Source organism: Panthera tigris, chromosome A2 (genome assembly GCF_018350195.1).
Source record: "Panthera tigris isolate Pti1 chromosome A2, P.tigris_Pti1_mat1.1, whole genome shotgun sequence".
Taxonomy (NCBI): Eukaryota; Metazoa; Chordata; class Mammalia; order Carnivora; family Felidae; genus Panthera; species Panthera tigris.
Window position 1 is genome coordinate 19,227,544 of NC_056661.1, and position 18,267 is coordinate 19,245,810.

The 18,267-nt window shown below is 55.7% G+C and overlaps 3 protein-coding genes across 12 annotated transcripts; all 3 read right to left on the reverse strand.

Annotated features, from left to right (window-relative positions):
• Positions 1 to 548: 548 nt before the first annotated feature.
• On the reverse strand, positions 549 to 3,494 carry TUSC2 (tumor suppressor 2, mitochondrial calcium regulator). Its single transcript, XM_042979019.1, has 3 exons — positions 3,151 to 3,494; positions 1,949 to 2,069; positions 549 to 1,818 (listed from the first exon to the last, which is right to left on the reverse strand). The coding sequence occupies exons 1-3, from the start codon at positions 3,294 to 3,296 to the stop codon at positions 1,753 to 1,755; spliced, it is 333 nt and encodes a 110-aa protein (XP_042834953.1). The 5' UTR covers positions 3,297 to 3,494; the 3' UTR covers positions 549 to 1,752.
• Positions 3,495 to 4,279: 785 nt separating this feature from the next.
• On the reverse strand, positions 4,280 to 13,464 carry RASSF1 (Ras association domain family member 1). 6 transcript variants are annotated; one of them, XM_007088574.3, is made up of 7 exons: positions 13,030 to 13,047; positions 11,021 to 11,127; positions 10,313 to 10,578; positions 6,621 to 6,725; positions 6,117 to 6,414; positions 5,890 to 5,999; positions 4,280 to 5,243 (listed from the first exon to the last, which is right to left on the reverse strand). In XM_007088574.3, the coding sequence occupies exons 3-7, from the start codon at positions 10,463 to 10,465 to the stop codon at positions 5,097 to 5,099; spliced, it is 813 nt and encodes a 270-aa protein (XP_007088636.1). In that variant the 5' UTR covers positions 10,466 to 10,578; positions 11,021 to 11,127; positions 13,030 to 13,047; the 3' UTR covers positions 4,280 to 5,096. The 6 variants fall into 6 exon arrangements, with proteins under 6 accessions (XP_007088636.1, XP_007088635.1, XP_042834950.1 ...); XM_007088573.3 differs by having other exon boundaries at positions 5,884 to 5,999; positions 13,030 to 13,045; XM_042979016.1 differs by lacking the exon at positions 13,030 to 13,047 and adding an exon at positions 12,018 to 12,780 and having other exon boundaries at positions 5,884 to 5,999.
• Positions 13,465 to 13,778: 314 nt separating this feature from the next.
• On the reverse strand, positions 13,779 to 18,052 carry ZMYND10 (zinc finger MYND-type containing 10). Of its 5 annotated transcripts, none has more exons than XM_042979014.1 (12): positions 17,895 to 18,052; positions 17,384 to 17,492; positions 16,350 to 16,466; positions 16,175 to 16,228; positions 15,927 to 16,064; positions 15,738 to 15,826; positions 15,545 to 15,645; positions 15,043 to 15,215; positions 14,692 to 14,817; positions 14,488 to 14,609; positions 14,242 to 14,367; positions 13,779 to 14,153 (listed from the first exon to the last, which is right to left on the reverse strand). In XM_042979014.1, the coding sequence occupies exons 1-12, from the start codon at positions 18,017 to 18,019 to the stop codon at positions 14,078 to 14,080; spliced, it is 1,356 nt and encodes a 451-aa protein (XP_042834948.1). In that variant the 5' UTR covers positions 18,020 to 18,052; the 3' UTR covers positions 13,779 to 14,077. The 5 variants fall into 5 exon arrangements, with proteins under 5 accessions (XP_042834948.1, XP_042834947.1, XP_042834949.1 ...); XM_042979013.1 differs by having other exon boundaries at positions 15,738 to 15,850; XM_042979015.1 differs by having other exon boundaries at positions 15,738 to 15,850; positions 17,806 to 17,985.
• Positions 18,053 to 18,267: the final 215 nt, after the last annotated feature.

Sequence of the window (18,267 nt, forward strand, 5' to 3'; positions counted from 1 at the left end):
AGTTCTGCCTGCTGGAACAGAAACCCCAAGCCCACTCTCCTGGTGGTATCCACAACTAGTCCTGGGAGGAAGCAGGTAGGTTTGGGCTACAGAGCCTGGTGGTAGGCCAAGGGCATGGTGGCACCCATCTGATTGCTGTCCACCTAGGATGGGTGGACCTAAGATGGCTCATGCTATGACCTCATGTGGGGTCAGCTCACACTCCTGGGGGCAGGACAGCTGTTCCAGAACTACTTGGGGTCACGCTCTCACCTCAGGTCAAGCAGGTAGGGCCAATCCCTAGTGAAGCACCCCAAAGCCTTCCAATTCCAGGGGTCCCTACCTATTAAACACAATAGGTGAAAATGTCCCTCCATTCTGAGGGGGTCTGCAGTGAGGTCTATGTGAATACACTGCCACCTGCTGGTTACAGCTGGGATGACCACGGGCTGGGCTCAGGCTTACCTTGAGCCTTGATGATAAAGATGGGTCACCAGAGTGGCCCAGGCCTACCCACAGAACCCAGGTGGTGGTCTAGACACTGGATATCACAGCGGATACCACTCGTATGCAGGGTCTACAAATAATTTTATTGAAACTAAACAAATAACACAACAGTCTTCTTCTTAGATTAGGGGCCACCCTTCCCAAGCCATTTCCCACACTCTTAAAAGCACAGAGCTTGCACAGTAAGGAATTAAAAAAAAAAATCATTTCGATGTAGAAATCAGACTCTGCCCCAACATCATGGACTAAACTATTTACAAACTTTCACATTTTAAGTATTCCTTTATGGTTGATCTCTCCTTTCTGTCCTTACCCAGGGGCTCCAATACCTTCCCTTGACTGATCCTGAGGGATGGGTATACTTAGGGAAAGGGGTGATGGGCTCCTTATAGCTATTGGCACCAGCCCTAGGGTGCTGTTCCTCACCAATGGGTGGCGGATGGTCACCCAATGGCAGGGGTTTGTGTGGGGCTGGTACAAAGGCATGGAGGATTAGACAAAGTAGATGGGTTGGTACAACTCCCCATAGGCACAGGCATCCATAGCCCTTCGTGATCCCATCTTAGGCCCTCTCAACTGGGATGTGTGTGGGGGCAACAAGTAGTTGCAGTGGGGAGGGATCAGCCCAGCCCTGGGTGGAGGGAGTATCCTCCTATACCAGTCCCATCTATTAACAGCTGGCAAACTGTCCATCCGTCTGGGAGTGGGAATAGATGCGCAGGTAGACAGGAAGAATCAGGCTTGCACTGCCCCCAGCCTCTGTCCAACACAGGAGGAATCGAGGTAGCAAACGGCTGAAATGCTCCAACAAGGGGGTAAGGGAAATGAGGGAAGGGAAGTTCCCGCTTGCGTACAGCTCCTGCAGCCCAGGGGCTGGAAGAAGGCAGACCTTGCTTGTAAAGTGCTGTAACCCTTAGCAGGGCTGGGCCCTAGGCAAGCTTGGAAGAAAACAGGCCAGGCAAGGGTGCAAGAACCAGGCATTCCTGACCAGCATATGCCCTGCCATGCTCCTTGTAGGGATTGCTGGGGAAGGTGGGCTGGTAACTCTGCCATTAGCCCTCACCAGCCGCCAGCCACCTCTTGTCCACATACAAACCAACACCCGACCAACACTGCAGGACTGCCCCGCTCACAGCTGAAGGTTCCAGGCCAATGCAGTTTATTCAGGGTTGTGGCCCCAGCTTAGGTTCCTTAATGGAAGCCACACCTTGAGCCTGGGGGTTTCTTGCTGGGGTAGGGAGTGTTTACGCCTGCCACTCCCCAGGCTCACACCTCATAGAGGATCACAGGAAAATCCACGTGGATGCGGGGAGGATCCAGCTTCACGATGCCCTGCCACGGAAACAGAGGCTAGTGAGGGCCAGCTCCTCCCTCAAGAGCTCCCACCATGACAGCAGACCCCATCTGGGTCTACCTCCACACACTCAGCATAGGCTCAATGACCACTGCCCCAGCCTCTCACCTGAGGAATCAGGTTCTTATGGACCCGCCTCAGCTTGGCCCGCTTCTGCCCATTCTTAGTGACGATTGTCTCCTCGTAGAACTCGTGAGCCAGATCCCCATCCTCATCATAGAACATGGAGCTGTGTAGAGAGAGAGGGAACAGGCTGGGCTGGAGCCCCACACCCAGTCATGGCAAATGACCAGACTACAAGGAAGCATGCCCGCCTCCAAATGGGGAGGAACAACCTTGATGGGAGGAAGAGAGGATAATATGCCTGAAGGGTACGGGGTCTACTAGAAGCGAATGGGGTGGTAGCCAGTGCTACTCTGTCAGGCCTCAGGAAGAGACATCATATCAGAGCACGTTGTCAAGGCAGCCAAGGCCAGTTCTCATCACTGGTTTGTTCAGCAAAAGTGGCCATTCCAACATCAGGCCCTTGCTTTCACCCAAGGTGGGCGAAGCATGATGGCCTGGGCATGTGTCTCACTCCAGAAGATACTACTGGCCCTGGGTCAACCTGAGATGGCAGATACCTGAGCTAGGTGGGAACCTAAAGGGAAAAAGTCTGAATCCTCCCCACCCACCCCCAAATGGCTGGTCTAGCCAAACTACCACTGTTCAGTCTCCCTAGTATCTACAGCCAAATCTCCAGCATCACCTAAGTACCATTTCCCCGGACCCACCAGGGCCAGGCCAATCTAGCGCTCCTGTTTGGACCCATGGAAAAAGAGGGAAGGTCAGTGCTCTAGATCTGAAGAACATACCTGAGTGAGGGTCTTTTTCCCAGGCTCCATTCTCAACACTAGGACCCAGTCCTACTTTCCTAGCTACTACCTACCCTCAGAGGTCCAATGCCACCACGGTAGGTAACGGAAACAGCCAAATCAGAGGGTTAGTCTTCCCTCAGAACTGGGGGAGAGGGAGCCTAGGAGCCTTCAACTTGCAGGCTAGGCTGGAAGGGATGAAAAGAAACCCTCAAGTCTCAGGGAGACCCTATCTCAAGTTAACAGTACAGAGGGCCTACCCACGGACAAGCCTCTTCCCCTAGGGAGACCTTCAGAGCAGCCAGGTCGCCAGGAGCCTATTGCCCTGCTTTTCCCATCCCTTGCTCCCACGGGGGTCCAAAACATGGGACTTCTCCTGGTTCCGGCTGGAGCTCCCTGTGACTCGGGGCGCCCAGCCGCCCGCCTGTCTCCCCGAGGCGGAACCCGCGCCCTTACCCGCGGCGCGTGAATACGAAGGGGGGCACGACTCGGCCTCGCGGCCGCACCAAAGCTTGCTCAGCGACTGCTGACTCCGGGCCGCCGCCCCCCGCCCCCGAGGCGAAGGGCCACAGGCCCCGAGCTTTGGAGCCACTGGCGCCCATGTCAGGGCCGCCGGCGCATGGCGAGCCCCGCGGCAGCTTCGCTCTCACAGGGCCGTCGGAGGCACCATACCCTGCCTCAGCCTTCTCCCGCAGGTGCTTCCGCCGCCGCCTTCCGCAGGCTCGCTGTCTCCACGGAAACCTCACTTCCGCTTCCGCACGCTGCCTTCTCTGATTGGCTGCTTCTCTCGTCGGTCCGCGGGGCGGGACCAATAGCCGCTCTCGGAAGCTAGGCATCCCAGTAGGCACCGCGAGACGTCAGGTCCCAGCAGGCCACGCTCTCTCCAGCAGGGACAGCTCCCACCCAGTAATGTGGAGGCTGGGTCCTCCTGGTTTTTGCTTGTATGGCGGCTCCGACGTTCCCGACCCCAGAGGTCAGGTCCAGCGGGCCTGCCCAACCACCGGCTTCCCCGCAACCAGCGCTTTAGGAGTGTCCCAGGCCAGGCCGCGCATTGCCCATCTGGTCTCATTTTATTCCCACACCATTTCTGTTATCACCACTGTGGCATTTGGAGAAGAAACCATACCTAAAGAAAATTAAATAATTGGCCACATGTATGGCTACGTTCAGGTCTGAAGAACTTCTAATTTAGTGTTCTTTCCAAAGCCACTAGAAGGCATGCTCCACGAAGGCAAGAATTAACAGCTGGACCTTGGGTACCATGAGCAGCGTTTGGTCTACAGCAGTAGCTCAGTAAATACTTAGTGAAAACGCCCCCAGCAGCTCTGTGTGTGTGTGTGTGTGTGTGTGTGTGTGTGTGTGTGTGTTGGGAGGCATGTGGATTCCCTAAATTCTAGCTTATATTGTTGCCCCTACCACAACCTGAGCCCCAGGGTGGTGAGTGATGACAGTAAATATTCATACCCCATACCCTTCACAAATTGGTTACATGGTGACTTTGAGAAGGTGCTCTGTGAGCCTGTCCATCACCCTTGGAAGCCACTGGCGTGAGGAGCAACTGCAGTTGAGGGCCCATAATAAAGAGTTTAAAAGCAGAATTCTTCAATCTTTATTCAGCCACTTCTCTCAGGCCCCAGGCCCTGATGATGACTGTTACCCCCACCCCCTTCCCCACAGGAGGCATGCAGCTGAGGCCACAAAATATTACATACATTCTCACACATCATCAAAAATAACTGAGGGAAAGACCCTCGCTCTGACTGGCAAACAAGGCATGGACCTGGACCAGTGCCCACACTCACACAGACCCTGGCCTAGGGACATCCTCCTTGGAGGAGGCACTGAGGCACTGTTTCTGCACCATGAGCCAGCATTTCCTGACCCCAGTGTGTGTGAGGAGACAGAGGCCACTGCAGAGGAAAACCTAGCCTCTTTCCCGATGCCTGTCTTACCTCGAACACCTGCCCTTGGCTCCAATAGGGCTGTCCTGACACCCCATCCAAGACCCAAAACATACGACTTTTCCCCATAGATGAAGGCCCTCATCCCTGAAAACACGACCTATTCTGTTTGTAGGGTCTCCAAGATTCTAGTATCTGAGACACGAATTAAGGAGACTTCTGTCTGCTCTATCCCTGCTGCAAGCCTAGAGCAGCTTCCCAGGGCAACCCTGGCCCACCATGGCCCACTACACAAAGGGCAGAAGAATGCAGAGCCATGTTCTGCTATACTTGTGGGTGGACACAGGGGGCCAGCTCCTTTGCTGTTCTCTGGGCTCATTCCCCCTGTAAGAGAGGGCCTCCATGCACACTCATTCTTCAGGCCACACGGGCCCTGTCACACTCACACGGCACGCCCTCGGCGCTGCCTACTCTCCTCCTTTCACCCAGGGGTACAAGAGGTCACCCCAGGGGGCAGGCGTGCAGGGCCTCCTGGATCTTCTGACGGCAATAGGAGTACTTTTGCAGGATTTGGCGGAGGTGTTCCTCTTCCTCCCGCTGCAGGATGCGCAAGAAGTTGTGTAGCTCAGGCATGCTAAAGGCATCCCACTGCAGGTGGAGAGGGGGACACAGGATGCAGCAGGCATGGCCAAATCAGCAGGCCCTCCCCAGAGAAGAGCACCAATCACATCACAGAGCTAGGATGGGGCTTTCTAATGTTAGGTTCTTGCCTGAATGGTCTGTGTTAGGGTTCTTGACAATAGTCTGTATAGAAGATGGGCCCCACAAAGCAGGGCAGTCGAAGACACCTCGAAGACAGGCAACCAAATTAGATGTTCCCCCATTCCCACACTCTGACTCTAATACTACTCCACAGACTCAATATTTTGGAGCCAGAAAGCTTCCAGGTAAAAAGTCCTAATGCCTGAATAGGGAGCCTCCATGACATCCTGGGCCCATCTGTGTGGCTTTGATCTCACTTGGGATCACTACACTGCCATGGATTCCTCCATCTCCTGAGGACTTTCCACAACAGAGAAGAGCAGACCACCAAGACAATTCTTCCTGGCCTCTTGGGAGAGGCCTGTGAGTGGCCTGGAAGTCTTCAGTTTAGCTACAAGGCTCACATACTCCTGGAGAGGCTTTGTAGGGCTTTTTCTGCAGCCCTATTCCTCCTTCCAGGTTGCTGCTGCAACCTACTAGCCCTACCCAGTGACAACCAAGAAACTAAAGAGGGCTGTGTACTCACATTTACCTCCCCAGAGTCATTCTCTTTGAGGACAAAGCTTAGGGCCTTCTCGCTGGGCCCTGCAAGGAGCCGCAGCCGCAGGGGTTGCTCATCATCTGATAGCTTCCGGAGGTACACTGAGGGCCAGGCAGGGAGAAAAGAGTATTTGATTAGTCAGGCCCAGCCCACTCACACCCTCACACATGATGCATGAATATATACTCTCATACAGCAGGGTGGAGTGGGAAGCCCACCTTGGCCATGGCGTTCAGCCCGCTCAAAGAGTGCAAACTTGCGGGGGTCATCCACCACTAAGAACTTGCGCAGTAGGGCCTCAATGACCTCGCGTGCCCGTGTGCGTGACAACACATGCAGGTGCTTGACGGCATCTTTGGGCAAGTAGAAGGAGGTGCGGCGCCTCACAGCTGTGCCCCGTCCTGGGCCCCGCTGGGCAGCCTGCAAGGAGGGTGGCTTCTTGCTGGAGGGCACCGAGACAGGGCGCACCAGCTTCAGTTGAACCTTGATGAAGCCTGTGTAGGAGCCATCCTTGTTCTGAAGAGGAGAAATCAAACCATGGCTAGGTTCCAGGTGAGATGGAACAGATATGGACACCACCAGTCCACTTGGGGCTAGGCTGGGTGAGAATAAATCACTGCTTAAGCCCAGCCAAGGATACCTTAGCTGTGACCTTTTGGGAATCAGGCACATAGTCGGGTTCCTGCCTCTCCCCACATACCTTCCCCTGGCTATCAACTCACCAGGCTCATGAAGAGGTTGCTGTTGATCTGGCTATTGTACTCCTTGATCTTCTGCTCAGTTTCAGCCTGAGAAAGGTCAGGTGTCTCCCACTCCACAGGCTCGTCCTGAAAGATGGGCCAGGGTGGACATAGGGCCCTAAAAGAACCCATCCCACTGCAATGCATGTCACAGACAGGGAGGAGAATCCAGGTTGGCTGCTTTGAAAAACAGCCTCTGGGACAGCCTTTGAAAATTGACTACAAAGCTTGAGTCCTGACGAGAAGAACCCATCACTGCTCCTGGTTTTGCATGCTATGGATGGACACAGCAAAGGCAATCATGTGGCTTCTTTATGCCGCCTACATGGGGCCTCTTCAGCACTGAGTGAGGCCCTGAGGATACCTTAAAACCAAGACAACTGAAGATAAAAGGCCAGGGGCCAGGAAAAGATGTGGGATTCTTGTTGACAGCAAAACCACCTTTCAACTGCACAGCCTGATTCCAGCACCCTAGTTAGGTGGGGTCCTGGAGAAAGGAGACCACTTTGCCCTGGCAAAGGGCCATGACCGCAGGGCAAGAGGTATGGGGACTGGCACATACCAGGAGCCCAGCCAGCTGTGAGTACAAGGATAAGGGCAACTTCTACAATGTTAACACCCCCTGATGGAGGACTTGGGGCCAGCCCTGCAGGTCTCACACACAGTGAGGAAACCTCAGTGTGATTTGATCTTGACCCAAACTGCACAAAAGGCAGCTTCAGGCCAGGCTCCAATCTGCCTCCTGGTAAAGCCACAAGTGCCAAGCAGGTAGGTTTCTGCACCTCCTTCCTCCTATCTGGAGGTTTAGCCCAAAGATTTTTAGCTCTACCACTCAGCCCTTCCCCCACTCCTCCAGGGGCTGCATTCTTTTTTTTTTTTTTTCCTCAACGTTTTTTTTTTTTTTATTTTTTATTTTTGGGACAGAGAGAGACAGAGCATGAACGGGGGAGGGGCAGAGAGAGAGGGAGACACAGAATCGGAAACAGGCTCCAAGCCATCAGCCCAGAGCCTGACGCGGGGCTCGAACTCACGGACTGCGAGATCGTGACCTGGCTGAAGTCGGACGCTTAACCAACTGCGCCATCCAGGCACCCCCAGGGGCTGCATTCTTGTCAGAAGGGTGGAGTATGGACCAGGGCAGCCAGAGCTCTGAATTAACTTTTTTCTACCAAACTCCCTGGTTCCATTGCATCAGCCTTACTTCCTGTTGACGTCAGGTCTTGGTTGGAATGGAAGTGTCACAGACACAGCTGAGATCACTGCTGACCAATGCTTTCTCCCAGGGGAGTTTTTACAGCTGGTCTCCTGTAGAATAACCTTGTACCCAGCTCTAAGCTCAGGAGAGGCAGGCTTCTCCCTGACTGCTGCCTTGGAGCCCCTAAGCTTAAACCATCTGATGGGGACAAATAGGGTGGACAGATGAGAGGGTAGGGTGCTCTTCACCTAGAACAGTTTTATAGCACTATGCTCTCTACCTAAAACCTACCAGTATGTATGTGGCACTGAGGACTGAGGCTGGGGTCTCACAGGAAAAAGGTATAGGGGGAGGGGTGGGAACTGAAGCCTATTTGCTCCCCCAAGTTTCAAAAAATCTCCTGGATGGAGGAAAGCACTAAGAAGGGAAAACTGTAGCAGAAATCTTACTGGAGACAAGGAGAAACCCTCTAAGACTGGTAAAGAACAAATGGTGTGGGCCTTGGGAAAAGGAGATCTGGGGGGCAAAATGAAGGCTAGAGCCCGGGAATAAAGGGTGGATGTGTTTGTTCAGGCCCGAAGAGAGGGCTTGGGACAGGAAGGAGTGACCCAATAGGAAGGAGTATCTGGATGGGAGGGTGTTAAGGGCAGGAGGAAAGCTGAGCAGACTCCAGTACCAGGGCAAGAAGGAAGAGAATTCTGGGGGGGCACAGAGATGGCACCAACTTATTTCCCTCGCTTGTGACAGTTCTGAGCTCCAGCCTGAGGGTAAGAACACTTGCTCCTTCCTCTTCCCTTCCTGGTTTAGCCAGGAGCCCTGGAATGCGGTGCAGTGACCTATGTTCTAGCCCCTTCTCCTCTCCAAGTGAACCTCCCTTAATATCTCTACTCATAAAACAAGAGACCTGGACTGGATGCACTGCACTGTCCTACTAGGATTCTAGAGGAAGAAAAGTTTCTTTTTCCACTTCCAAAGCTTCCCACTGGAGGATTCTTTTTTTTTTTTTTTTTTTTTTTGAGAGAGAGAGAGAGAGAGAGAGTAGGGGACAGGGGCAGAGGGAGAGAGAGAGAATCTTAAACAGGCTTCATGCTCAACATGGAGTCCCACGTGGAGCTTGATCCCACAACCCTGGGATCATGATCACAACCTAAGCTGAAATCAAGAGCCCAACGCTCAACCGAGCCACCCAGGGGCCCCCGTTGGACGATTCTAACAGCCATCCCAGAGGTGTGCACAACAGGACCATGGAATTTCCCTTCTCCTGCACTACAGTGACCCATCCTCCACTCTGCCTCCATAGTGACTGATGGTTTTTATTTTACATATAATTTGGGACTCCCCAGCCTCCTTTTCAATTGGTGTCTTGTGGTTTTCTCACTATTTCACAATGAAAAATGCCTCAAGCCTGAGTGACAGACAGGATCCACACTCAAACCTTGCACCCAAGCTCTGGGCTGAACTTTTGAGTAAAATTTAATCTAAAGAGTATACAATTTTCATCTAAAAAATCACCCACAAGTCTCTTTTTGTGGCTCATGTAAGGAATTGTGCCCCATTGTTGCTAGGTATTCTGGGCTTTACGGTCCCCATCTCTCTTTCCTGACACTCTGTCCAGGGTGCTCCCCTGAGGTGTACTCGCTCCAGAATAGTTATCTGAGTTTGGCAGTCACACTTATGGCACACAGCACAGAGGTTTCTGACAATGGGAACACCTTGGAGGCCTGGAGAGGAACAGCAGCTCCAGCACATCTTACAGTCCTGGATTAATAACCCCTACCTCTCTTAACTCCTCCTCTGGGCCTTTTACAATCTAGCCTGCCCCACTTCGTGTGGATAAAATGCTCCCGTTTGCTTATAGTCCAGTCCAGAACTAGGCTTCTTTCCCATCCATTCCCAAATGCCTTTCTTCCAGATCCACACCAATTTTAGTCTATGTGCTGCTGAAATGAGCACTCCAGCCAGGTCCACTCCAGAATTCTCCGCGTTCCAGCAGCTGGTGACAGGACAGACTGGTAAGAGGTGGGGACTCAGTTGGCTCCGTCCAGGATTGCAAATGGAGAGGCCCGAAACTTCCTTTGCCTCTCTTTCCTAAACACACTTCCCAGTTCCAGGCGAGGACACCTCCCCTTCCACTTCCTCCCATCCCCGCCCCCATCTCCCAGAGAGGAGGTAGGGGCGTCCCAACGCTGAAATCGAGGTTCTAGTCCAGACTGCGCAGTCGGCTTTAGTCATAGGTGGATAATGCCCGCCCCGAGTCTGCCCCAAGCCATGTAGCTGCTTCCCCTGGTTCAACCGGTCTGTGACAGAGACAAGGCCTCGGCACCCGGCATCAAGGCGCTGAGAGCCCCGCACAAAGTTCCGAGGGCTGGCCCCGGGCGGTCTGGAATCCCCGCCCAAAAACTCGAGCCGGCAATTTAGCGGGGAGGGGCAGGGTCCCAGCGATCGTCACCAGCCCGCCGCCCGCAACCCCGGCCCCCACCTGGTCCCGACGCGGCCTGCGTGCCAGCGAGGTACGCGCCGTGAAGTACTGCTCAAGCTCCGAGTCCGAATCCTCCTGGCTGCAGTAGCCACTGCTTGCCGTGCTGCTCCAGGTCATCTCGAAAGAAGGCGTCCCCGCATCCGCCTCGCCCATCGCCGCGCCCGCCAGCCAGCTCCCTGAACCCAGTGCGCTGGTAGCCTCCAACCACCGCCCCAGGTGCGTGTGCGCGTGCGCCGGGATATGGGTTCGCGCCGCGACCGTTAACACTGAAACGTAGACGGCTAGGATCTGGCTCTTGCCTCATTGGGGGAGGAACATCGAAGGGCGGGGTCATACACGCCACGCCCCCAGGAATGACCTCATAGCCCAGGCAGCTCAGCTTAACTCCGCCTCGCAGACCCCACCTCTCTTGGGAAACAAGTCGGCGCCTGTGCGCATGTGCACCAGCGTGGCCTCAAGACCGGATGCGGATGCGCGAAGGTGCGGAAATTGAGTGGGCGCGGAGACAAGGCGATTCCCGGCAGTTCGCTCGGAGTCAGCTTCCCCGGAACCCCTTCGAGCCCGCGCGCAGAATTAGCACTCTCTACCGCGGGGACACCCGCTGTTAGACCATTCATTGAGCGGTCCTAGGCAACTCCTGTAATTTGGCCCGCTGGTCTTCACGCCTTTCCCGTGAAGCCCCGCCTTTCCCCCCAGCCCCGCGCTCACCACGTTGGTGTCCCGCTCCAGCGCAGGTTCCCAGCCCAGGTCCCGGGGCCCGCAGCAGTCCAGGCTGATGAGCGCGCGGCAACGGTAGTGGCAGGTGAACTTGCAATCTGCAGAGAGGTCTGGCTGTGAGGCGGCGGAGCCCCAGATCCAGTTCAGAGAAACTTTCCGGGGGACGGAAGAGAAACCCCGGGATGAAAGCCGTTGCCCGCCAGGCCCTACATGACCGGCCTTATCTTAGGTCCCTTTGCCCTCCGCTGCTATATAGATTCCAGTATTGGTCCCCGGGTGTCTGGAAACTGGTGAGAAGGCCTCAGGCGGTTACGGATCCAGGCCTGTTAAACAGTTTTATCTCTAGCACCTAGGGTAGAACTTCCCCCTTCCGCATTGTCAACACCCTACCTCCGCCCATTTACCTGATGGGAAAAAAACCAAAATCTCTTAACTCTTGTTCCCCTGTCACCTGTCTCTACACCCCTCACACCAAAACTAACATTAGTCTGCATACACTCTAATTCCTCACCTTCACTCTCTCCTGTATCCATTCCAGTGAGGCTTGCCCCTCCCTCCAGGAAACGGCCCTGGTTAGGGTCCTCAGCAACCTGTGCACAGTCGAATGCCAGGTCCCTTCTCCATCCTCACCTCCTCAGCATCATTTGATGCTTGATCCCCTTGGGCTTCCCACTACTCAGGTTTTCCTCCCATTTTTCTGCAGCTTCTGCTCAGCTCCTTTGGTTCTGTCTCAACTCCCAGATCTAATGGGCAGCGTGTCTGAGATTCAGTTCAGTACTGATCACTGTCCTGCTCTGTATACACTCACCTACCCCAGATCCAAGGCTCCCACTGCTGACTTCCCTCCTCAGATCAAACCCCGTGTCAACCCAACATGGCCAAAACAACTCTTCTTCCACTTCCCTCTCTCCCCTCACCAGAGCTCCTCAACTCAGCAAAAATTGCTACTCTCCCAGTTTGAGGTTAAAAAAAAAAAAATCCCACTTACCCTTGATTCCTCCCTTGTTTTTGCTTCTGACACACACCCAAAATTGTCCTGGATTTTATCTTTGTGACCACTTCATTTCTCCTTGGGAACATTGCAATATCTCAGCCCTTGCTCACACTTGGTATTCTGTCACAACTCTGGTGTTCAGGACAGACTCTTGAACTGAGAGAGTCTCCGTGCCTACAAAGGCTTGGGACACCTTCTCTAAGTCCCTAAATGGTCCAGAGCAGTGATTCGCAACCCAGGCTGCCAACTGGAATGATCTGTTTTGTTTTGTTTTTAAATTGCTGATACACTCCCCGTGATAGATTCCACAGGTCTGAGGTCCAGGCACAGGGGCTTGGAGGGCTGTAAAATCCCAACCGATTCTAGCTGGTGTATAGCCAGCGGGGCAGCAACCTCTGCTTGCTGGTGATTCCTGGGAGGGCAGAAGGACCGCTGGTGTGTGGTTGTGTTTCATGTTTTAGCACCTGGTTGACTGGGGCTGCAATAGGTATTGCTCAAAATTCCTGCTTGCAGAGGGCCCACCCACGGTACTTTTTCCCTGTCCCCATCCCATAGGTAGGTAAATTCCCCTCATTCCAGAGATTTTCGAGGGGGACCTAGTGAGTGAATCTTTGGGAAAGGGCAGGCCTAGGAACATGGACTTAGAGAATGGTCAGCACAAACCCTTTCTCAAGAAGAACCAAGTCACTTTACAGAAAAAGAGTTTGAAGGTGTCCGGGTTGCTCAGTCGGTTGAGCTTCCGACTTTGGCTCTGGTCATGATCTCACAGTTTGTGAGTTCCAGCCCAGCGACTGGGTCTCTGCTGTTAGCGCAGAGCCTGCTTCGGAACTCTCTCCCTCCCTCTCTCTGCACCTCCCCCGCTCGCGCTCTCTCTCAAAAATATATTAAAACATTTTTAAAAATTAGATAAAAAGCTTGAGATCGGCACCGTTATTCATAGGCAGCCGCCTCTGCCCAACTGTGCCCCTAATGCAGATGGAATAAGATAAGGATATAAACCATCTACCTGCCTGCACTCTTACACGACCGGGCAAAGGTAACGGACCTTGCTCGCGGACCTTGCTCGCCGGAACCAACCCTTCCGACCCCCTCCTTTGCGACTTGATACGCAGCGACGGCGCTGCCCATTGGCCGCCCTTTTCGCTCTTGCCAGCGCGCGGGGCTGCTACTCACGCGCGCACTGCAGGCCCTTGCGCACGACGCCCAAGATGAAGTCGCCGCAGAGGTCGCACCACGTGTGTGTGGCAGGCCCCGCGGGCTGGAAGTGGTGGCCGCGGCCCGCGACCAGCTGCCGTGCCGGATTACGCGCGGTGCCCGGCGCGATGCGCAGCGCGTTGGCACGCTCCAGCCGGGTGCGGCCGGGGCCCGCGCGCCGCGCGGGTTCCAGTTCCCTCAGTTCAATGAGCTCAGGTTTCGTGGACATGGCCGGGTCGCGCCCGGACTCCCGCCGGCTGTCGGCGCGAGCGAGCGAGCGCGGGGCGGGCGGGGCCGCGGGGCGGACCCGGATTCGGCGCCGCCCCCGGGATCCCGGCAGGGCGGCGGGAGAGAACGGGGACGAGCGGTGCAAAGGAAACCTGGGCGCTCCGGCCGTGTTGGCCCACAGGCGGAATGGGGCGGCGAGGGCGCGGGGTTGGGCATGCTCTCTCAGAGTCCCCGCCCTCCTTTTCCTTTTCTCCACGCATCCTGGGAGCAACCTCCCTCCTGCTGACGACGACGACGACGACGACCACCGCAAAAGGCCACTCGGAGACAGACTTTCTAGAGGCCAGCTTTACTGTGCTAGACCAACAGGGTCCCCACATCCGGCCCTTGCCTTTGCCCCCGCCCAGGCCTCCTGCTTGCTGAGGCAGCGCCCTCAGCCTACCCGCTGGGTAGGGCAGGAAGTGGGGAGCGCTTTACTGGGGGAGATGGGGCGGCAGCTGTACCCTTCCCCGCTGTGCTCACCACCTGGGAAGCTGGGGCTCTGGCAGATGCTAGGCTGAGATCCTGAGGTCCAGGGCACATTCTGAGTGGGTTGTACCGCATGGGTGGGTGGCCCTTAGCGGCTGTGGCCTTCACTTGGCTCTGTCACCTTGGGCTGCCAAGACACAAGCCTTTCCATGCTTCTCCCAGTGCTTGACTTGGCACTCCCTGCAGGCAGGTGGGCCGGTGAGCATGCAGTGCTTGTGGGGGGTATGGAAGTGTGGCTTAGGAGTCCAAGGTCCTATAATACCCTCACCTGCAGCAATACCATTCATTCTGGCATCGCGAGCAGCGTTTGGAGGCCTCTGCACTGCAGTAGGCACAGCGGGGCCGCTCTGGAGCTATTGCCTCTAGCACGTCCAGCCTGTAGGTCTCAGCCCATCTAGGAAAGAGGTCAGGAAAGCCTGGTTGGGCCTGGCCATTGGGGGCACAAGAGCACCGCTGCCTGTGTCCATGCCCTCTTTGTGTCTCCCACCCCTTCTGCCCACTCAGCAGGCCACACCTTCGTGCCTGCAGCCGCAGGTCTTGCTCTGAGGGGCTGAATACATGCCGCAGCTGGTACTTGGCAATAGCCTGCCACTTGCCTCTGTTCTCTCTCTCTAGCCGCTCCCAGATTTCTGGGATCTGAGGGAGAGAAGTGGAAAGTGTCAGGGAGGAGCTGGCAAAGTGGACAGTGGTCCTGAGCAACTAACTTTCTAGTTCCTACCTGTTCCAACACCAGGTCCTTCTTAGGGGGCTGGGTTTCAGTCAGGGCCAGCTGGGCCAGGAAGCCCTGCAGGCCTGCCAGGTTGGGAAGCTGGTCGACCAGTGTGTCTGTGAGGAAGGCCTGAAGCTGCAAGGGAATCCGGGGGAGGCCAGTGTGAAGTGGTGCTGACCAGAGAGGGCCTAGGCTGTGCTGGGTTGAGGTGCGTGTGGGGACCTTGTGCCACTAGCTGCTTCATCACCTGAGGTCCGAGGTCTGGAAAGAGGACTGGGGCTGATGTAGGTGGACAGTGATAAACAGCAGGGGTGGGATGGGGTGGAATGGTGTGGTACCAATGCAGGAGGAGTTCCCCACCTTGAGTAGCTGTCCCTTGGCAAAGCTGGTGAGGCAGTAGCGGGCCCGGGCTTCGTGGCTCAGTAGCAGGTTGTACAGGGCAATCCACACCTGCCCATCCAACTTGCTCAGCTTTTGCTGCTCTGAGGGGGCCACTGTCTGCCAACGGCCACCCTCAAATTGCTGCAGCTTGCCTGGGGAGAAGAACCAGTGCACTGGGAGCAGGTGTCGCACACTCTGAGTCAGACAGCTGCATGGGCTGGGGTGCTGCCCAAGTGCACGACTTGCCCAGGAGGGGGTGCTGCTTGCTCCAGAGCAGGGGAGTCCTTGGTAGTAGACACACAGGCCTTGCCTGCTGCGGAGCCCAGGTCGAAGCCCATCTTGGGTGAGGCATCCTGGTATCCTCTATGGGCTAATGGGCAGAGTTTGTCTGCCTGTGTGTGCAATCTGCCCATACCCATAAATCCTGGAGGATGTTCTGGAAGCAGTGAGCTGGGGCTTAGGCAGTTCAGGGAGAGTTTACCTCCTTCCCGCCGGCTCCACGGATTGTGCTCCAGCAGTTCAACCAGGAGGCAGGGCAAGTTGTGGGTACTGAGCATGCGGTTCAAGGTGCTCAAGGAAAGGCTAGGAGTGGTGGTGGAGAGAAGCGAACAGAAGCTAAAGGCCCAGGCTCTCAGCCTTCCACTGAAGGTCCCAGGCCTGGCAGAGCTGCCCACCTGTCCACACAGTCTGTAATGTAGCGCAGCACTGAGAGGGCCTTCGATGCGATCTCAAACTCCATCAGCTCTGCCTGCTTCTGCAGCTCCTGGGGGGCGACATGGTGCTCAAGCTGGGCCACCCCCTGCTGCCCAGGCCTCAAAAGAGCCTGATCTAGCCATTGACACCCCTAGGGAACCTCAGCCTACCTGCATGGGGGTGCTGGACTGGCACTCCTCCTCTTCAGGAGGGCCACCACGGCTACTCCGGGCCACGAGTAGAGTCAGTTTTCGGTGGCAGTAGTCTATCAAGTCCAAGACAGCGTCCTCTGCTGACTCACACACCTCCTGAGAGGCAGGCAGATGGGAAACATTCTGTCTCTGATGCTCTTTCCACATAGACACAACCTTCCTCCCTTGCTGGGAGCAGTAGCCAGTGGGCAGGGCTGATGCCTCACCTTGTGGAAGAATACTGTCTCCAGAAGGTTGATGATGGAGGCCTCATGGTGTACCTGTCAGAGAAAGAGGACAGAGCCTGGGGATACTGAAGGAAGGATGCTATTACCATCTCTCTTCTCTAGTCCAGGGCCCTCTACAGGCATGGGCAGGATATGACCCAGGAACCCAGCTCACCACCATGTATATGGGAAAAGTGTTCTGGGGCTTGAAGTCCTCCAGTCTGCACAGCACAGGAAACACCTTCTGCTTCCACATCTCCACTGCAATCAGCTCCTCAACTAGCGTCAGGATCTTTGAGGGGGAGGGGAAGGACGGATGAAGTAGGCCTACCTTGGCCTGTTAATGCTCCCATCCCTGGCTCAGCCCAGCCCAACTCTCCTCAAACTCTTCTGGGCTCCTAGATTCTCCTCGTAGGCACCTTCCCAACCTCTCTCCGGCACCTTAGACCTTCATTTCTAGCTGCCCTCAAAATCTCTCTGGGGACATCCTCCATGCTTCTTATTGGCTCTTGTTTTATCCCTAGGCTGCCTTGCTCCACCCTGCACCTACACCCTTGTCCCCTCTACCTCTATCCAGACCTTCCCTCAGGCTGGCTCTCCTGCTCATGCCCTCTCTCTTCTTGTCTCTGTCCTCTGGCCTTCCAAAGTTCTGGTGTGTCTTGACCTCACTCTTACTCTGGGCCCTGCAGTTTCCTAGTCTTCTACCCTCACCCCCATTGGGGGGGGGGTCCACCTTTTCTTCACAGAGGAAGCTTTTTGTCAAGTGATATCTCAGGTCACTTATTCCAGCCACCTCCTGGCTCATGTTCCAGCCAGGTTGATCCCTGATTTCCAACTCCTCTCTCAAGTTAGTAAGGGTGCCTCCTTCCATGCCAAAGCCCCCCCCCCTTTTCAGTGAGGGCCCCCTCTGGCCTGACAGACTATTCAAGGATGTCTTTAGAACTTAGGCCCTCCCCCCACAGCCTAGGTTGTTGTATGATCCATGACTATCTTCCAAATCAACCCACACCTCACACTTGGCCTGGTGTGCCAGGGTCTTGTCCAAAGGGGTGCAAAGTCAAATGTGCAACGCACTCCTCTCTTTTCCCTTGGGGAAGACAAGTGTACCAGCCAGAGGGAAGCACAGGCACCCAGGGTACTCTTGAGCAGTAGAGTGGTGGTGTGGAAGGTGGTAGGAAGGCAGGAACCCTGTTTGTGGCCCCAGCATACCTTCCCATGGGTGACCAGCAGCTCCTGGATGGGCTCGCCCTGGCTGGCTGTAGCATCAAGGATGGCCTGCATGTTCAGCTTCTCCAAGTTCTCATGCTGCTGGTTCCATCTGTCCCAGAGAGCAGGGGTGTATGTGCATTTGGGTGCACATATGTGCATTAGGAGTGGAGTGAGGGCCGGGTCCTATTGAAGCCTAACCTGATCCCAAGGGGCCAGAGAGGGCTCAGGACCATACATCCCCTAACTTGAGCTTTGTCTTCTCACCTGGAGGCTCTTCCACACCGGGTACCCTTCCCCCCCAGTGTCAGGCCTGTAGTCCCCCATTCAAGGATTCTGACCCCAAAACTCCTCCTGACCCTGATCCAGCTGCCTCACCCTCCGGATCCCATCTCGCGCAGCGGGAAGCTGCGCAACCCCCGCACCAGCACGGCAGCCTCCCCCGGCAGTAGCAGCTCCAGGTCGCCCATGTTGTGGCCGGGGACCGAGAGCGGGAAGGCAGGATTCAGCTGACCCTGGGCAGCAGCCGACGCTGAAGTGAGGGTGCTGAAACTCTCGAGGACGACCGCGACTCGCAGGGTCGACGTCTTGGATACAGCCGTTGCGGAGTGGTTGGGGCGCGTGGGTCCGCGCCGCCATGGAAACGGTTAGTCCAGCGCCTGCGCGCGCTGCGCAGGCTCCGGCCCCGCCCCCGTCCACCTCGCTTTTCCGGCTGCAGTTAGCCCTCTTTGGACTCCCAGAACTTTCTCCTTCACCGCCTGCGGCTCACGGGTCTGCCCTGAGTACCGGACTCGGGTGGCCTAGGCTTCCTCCTAGGACATCAAATCGACCCGCACGGGGATGGGGTCACCTCGCCCCCACCAGCTCTTCCTGCAGCAACTCTACCT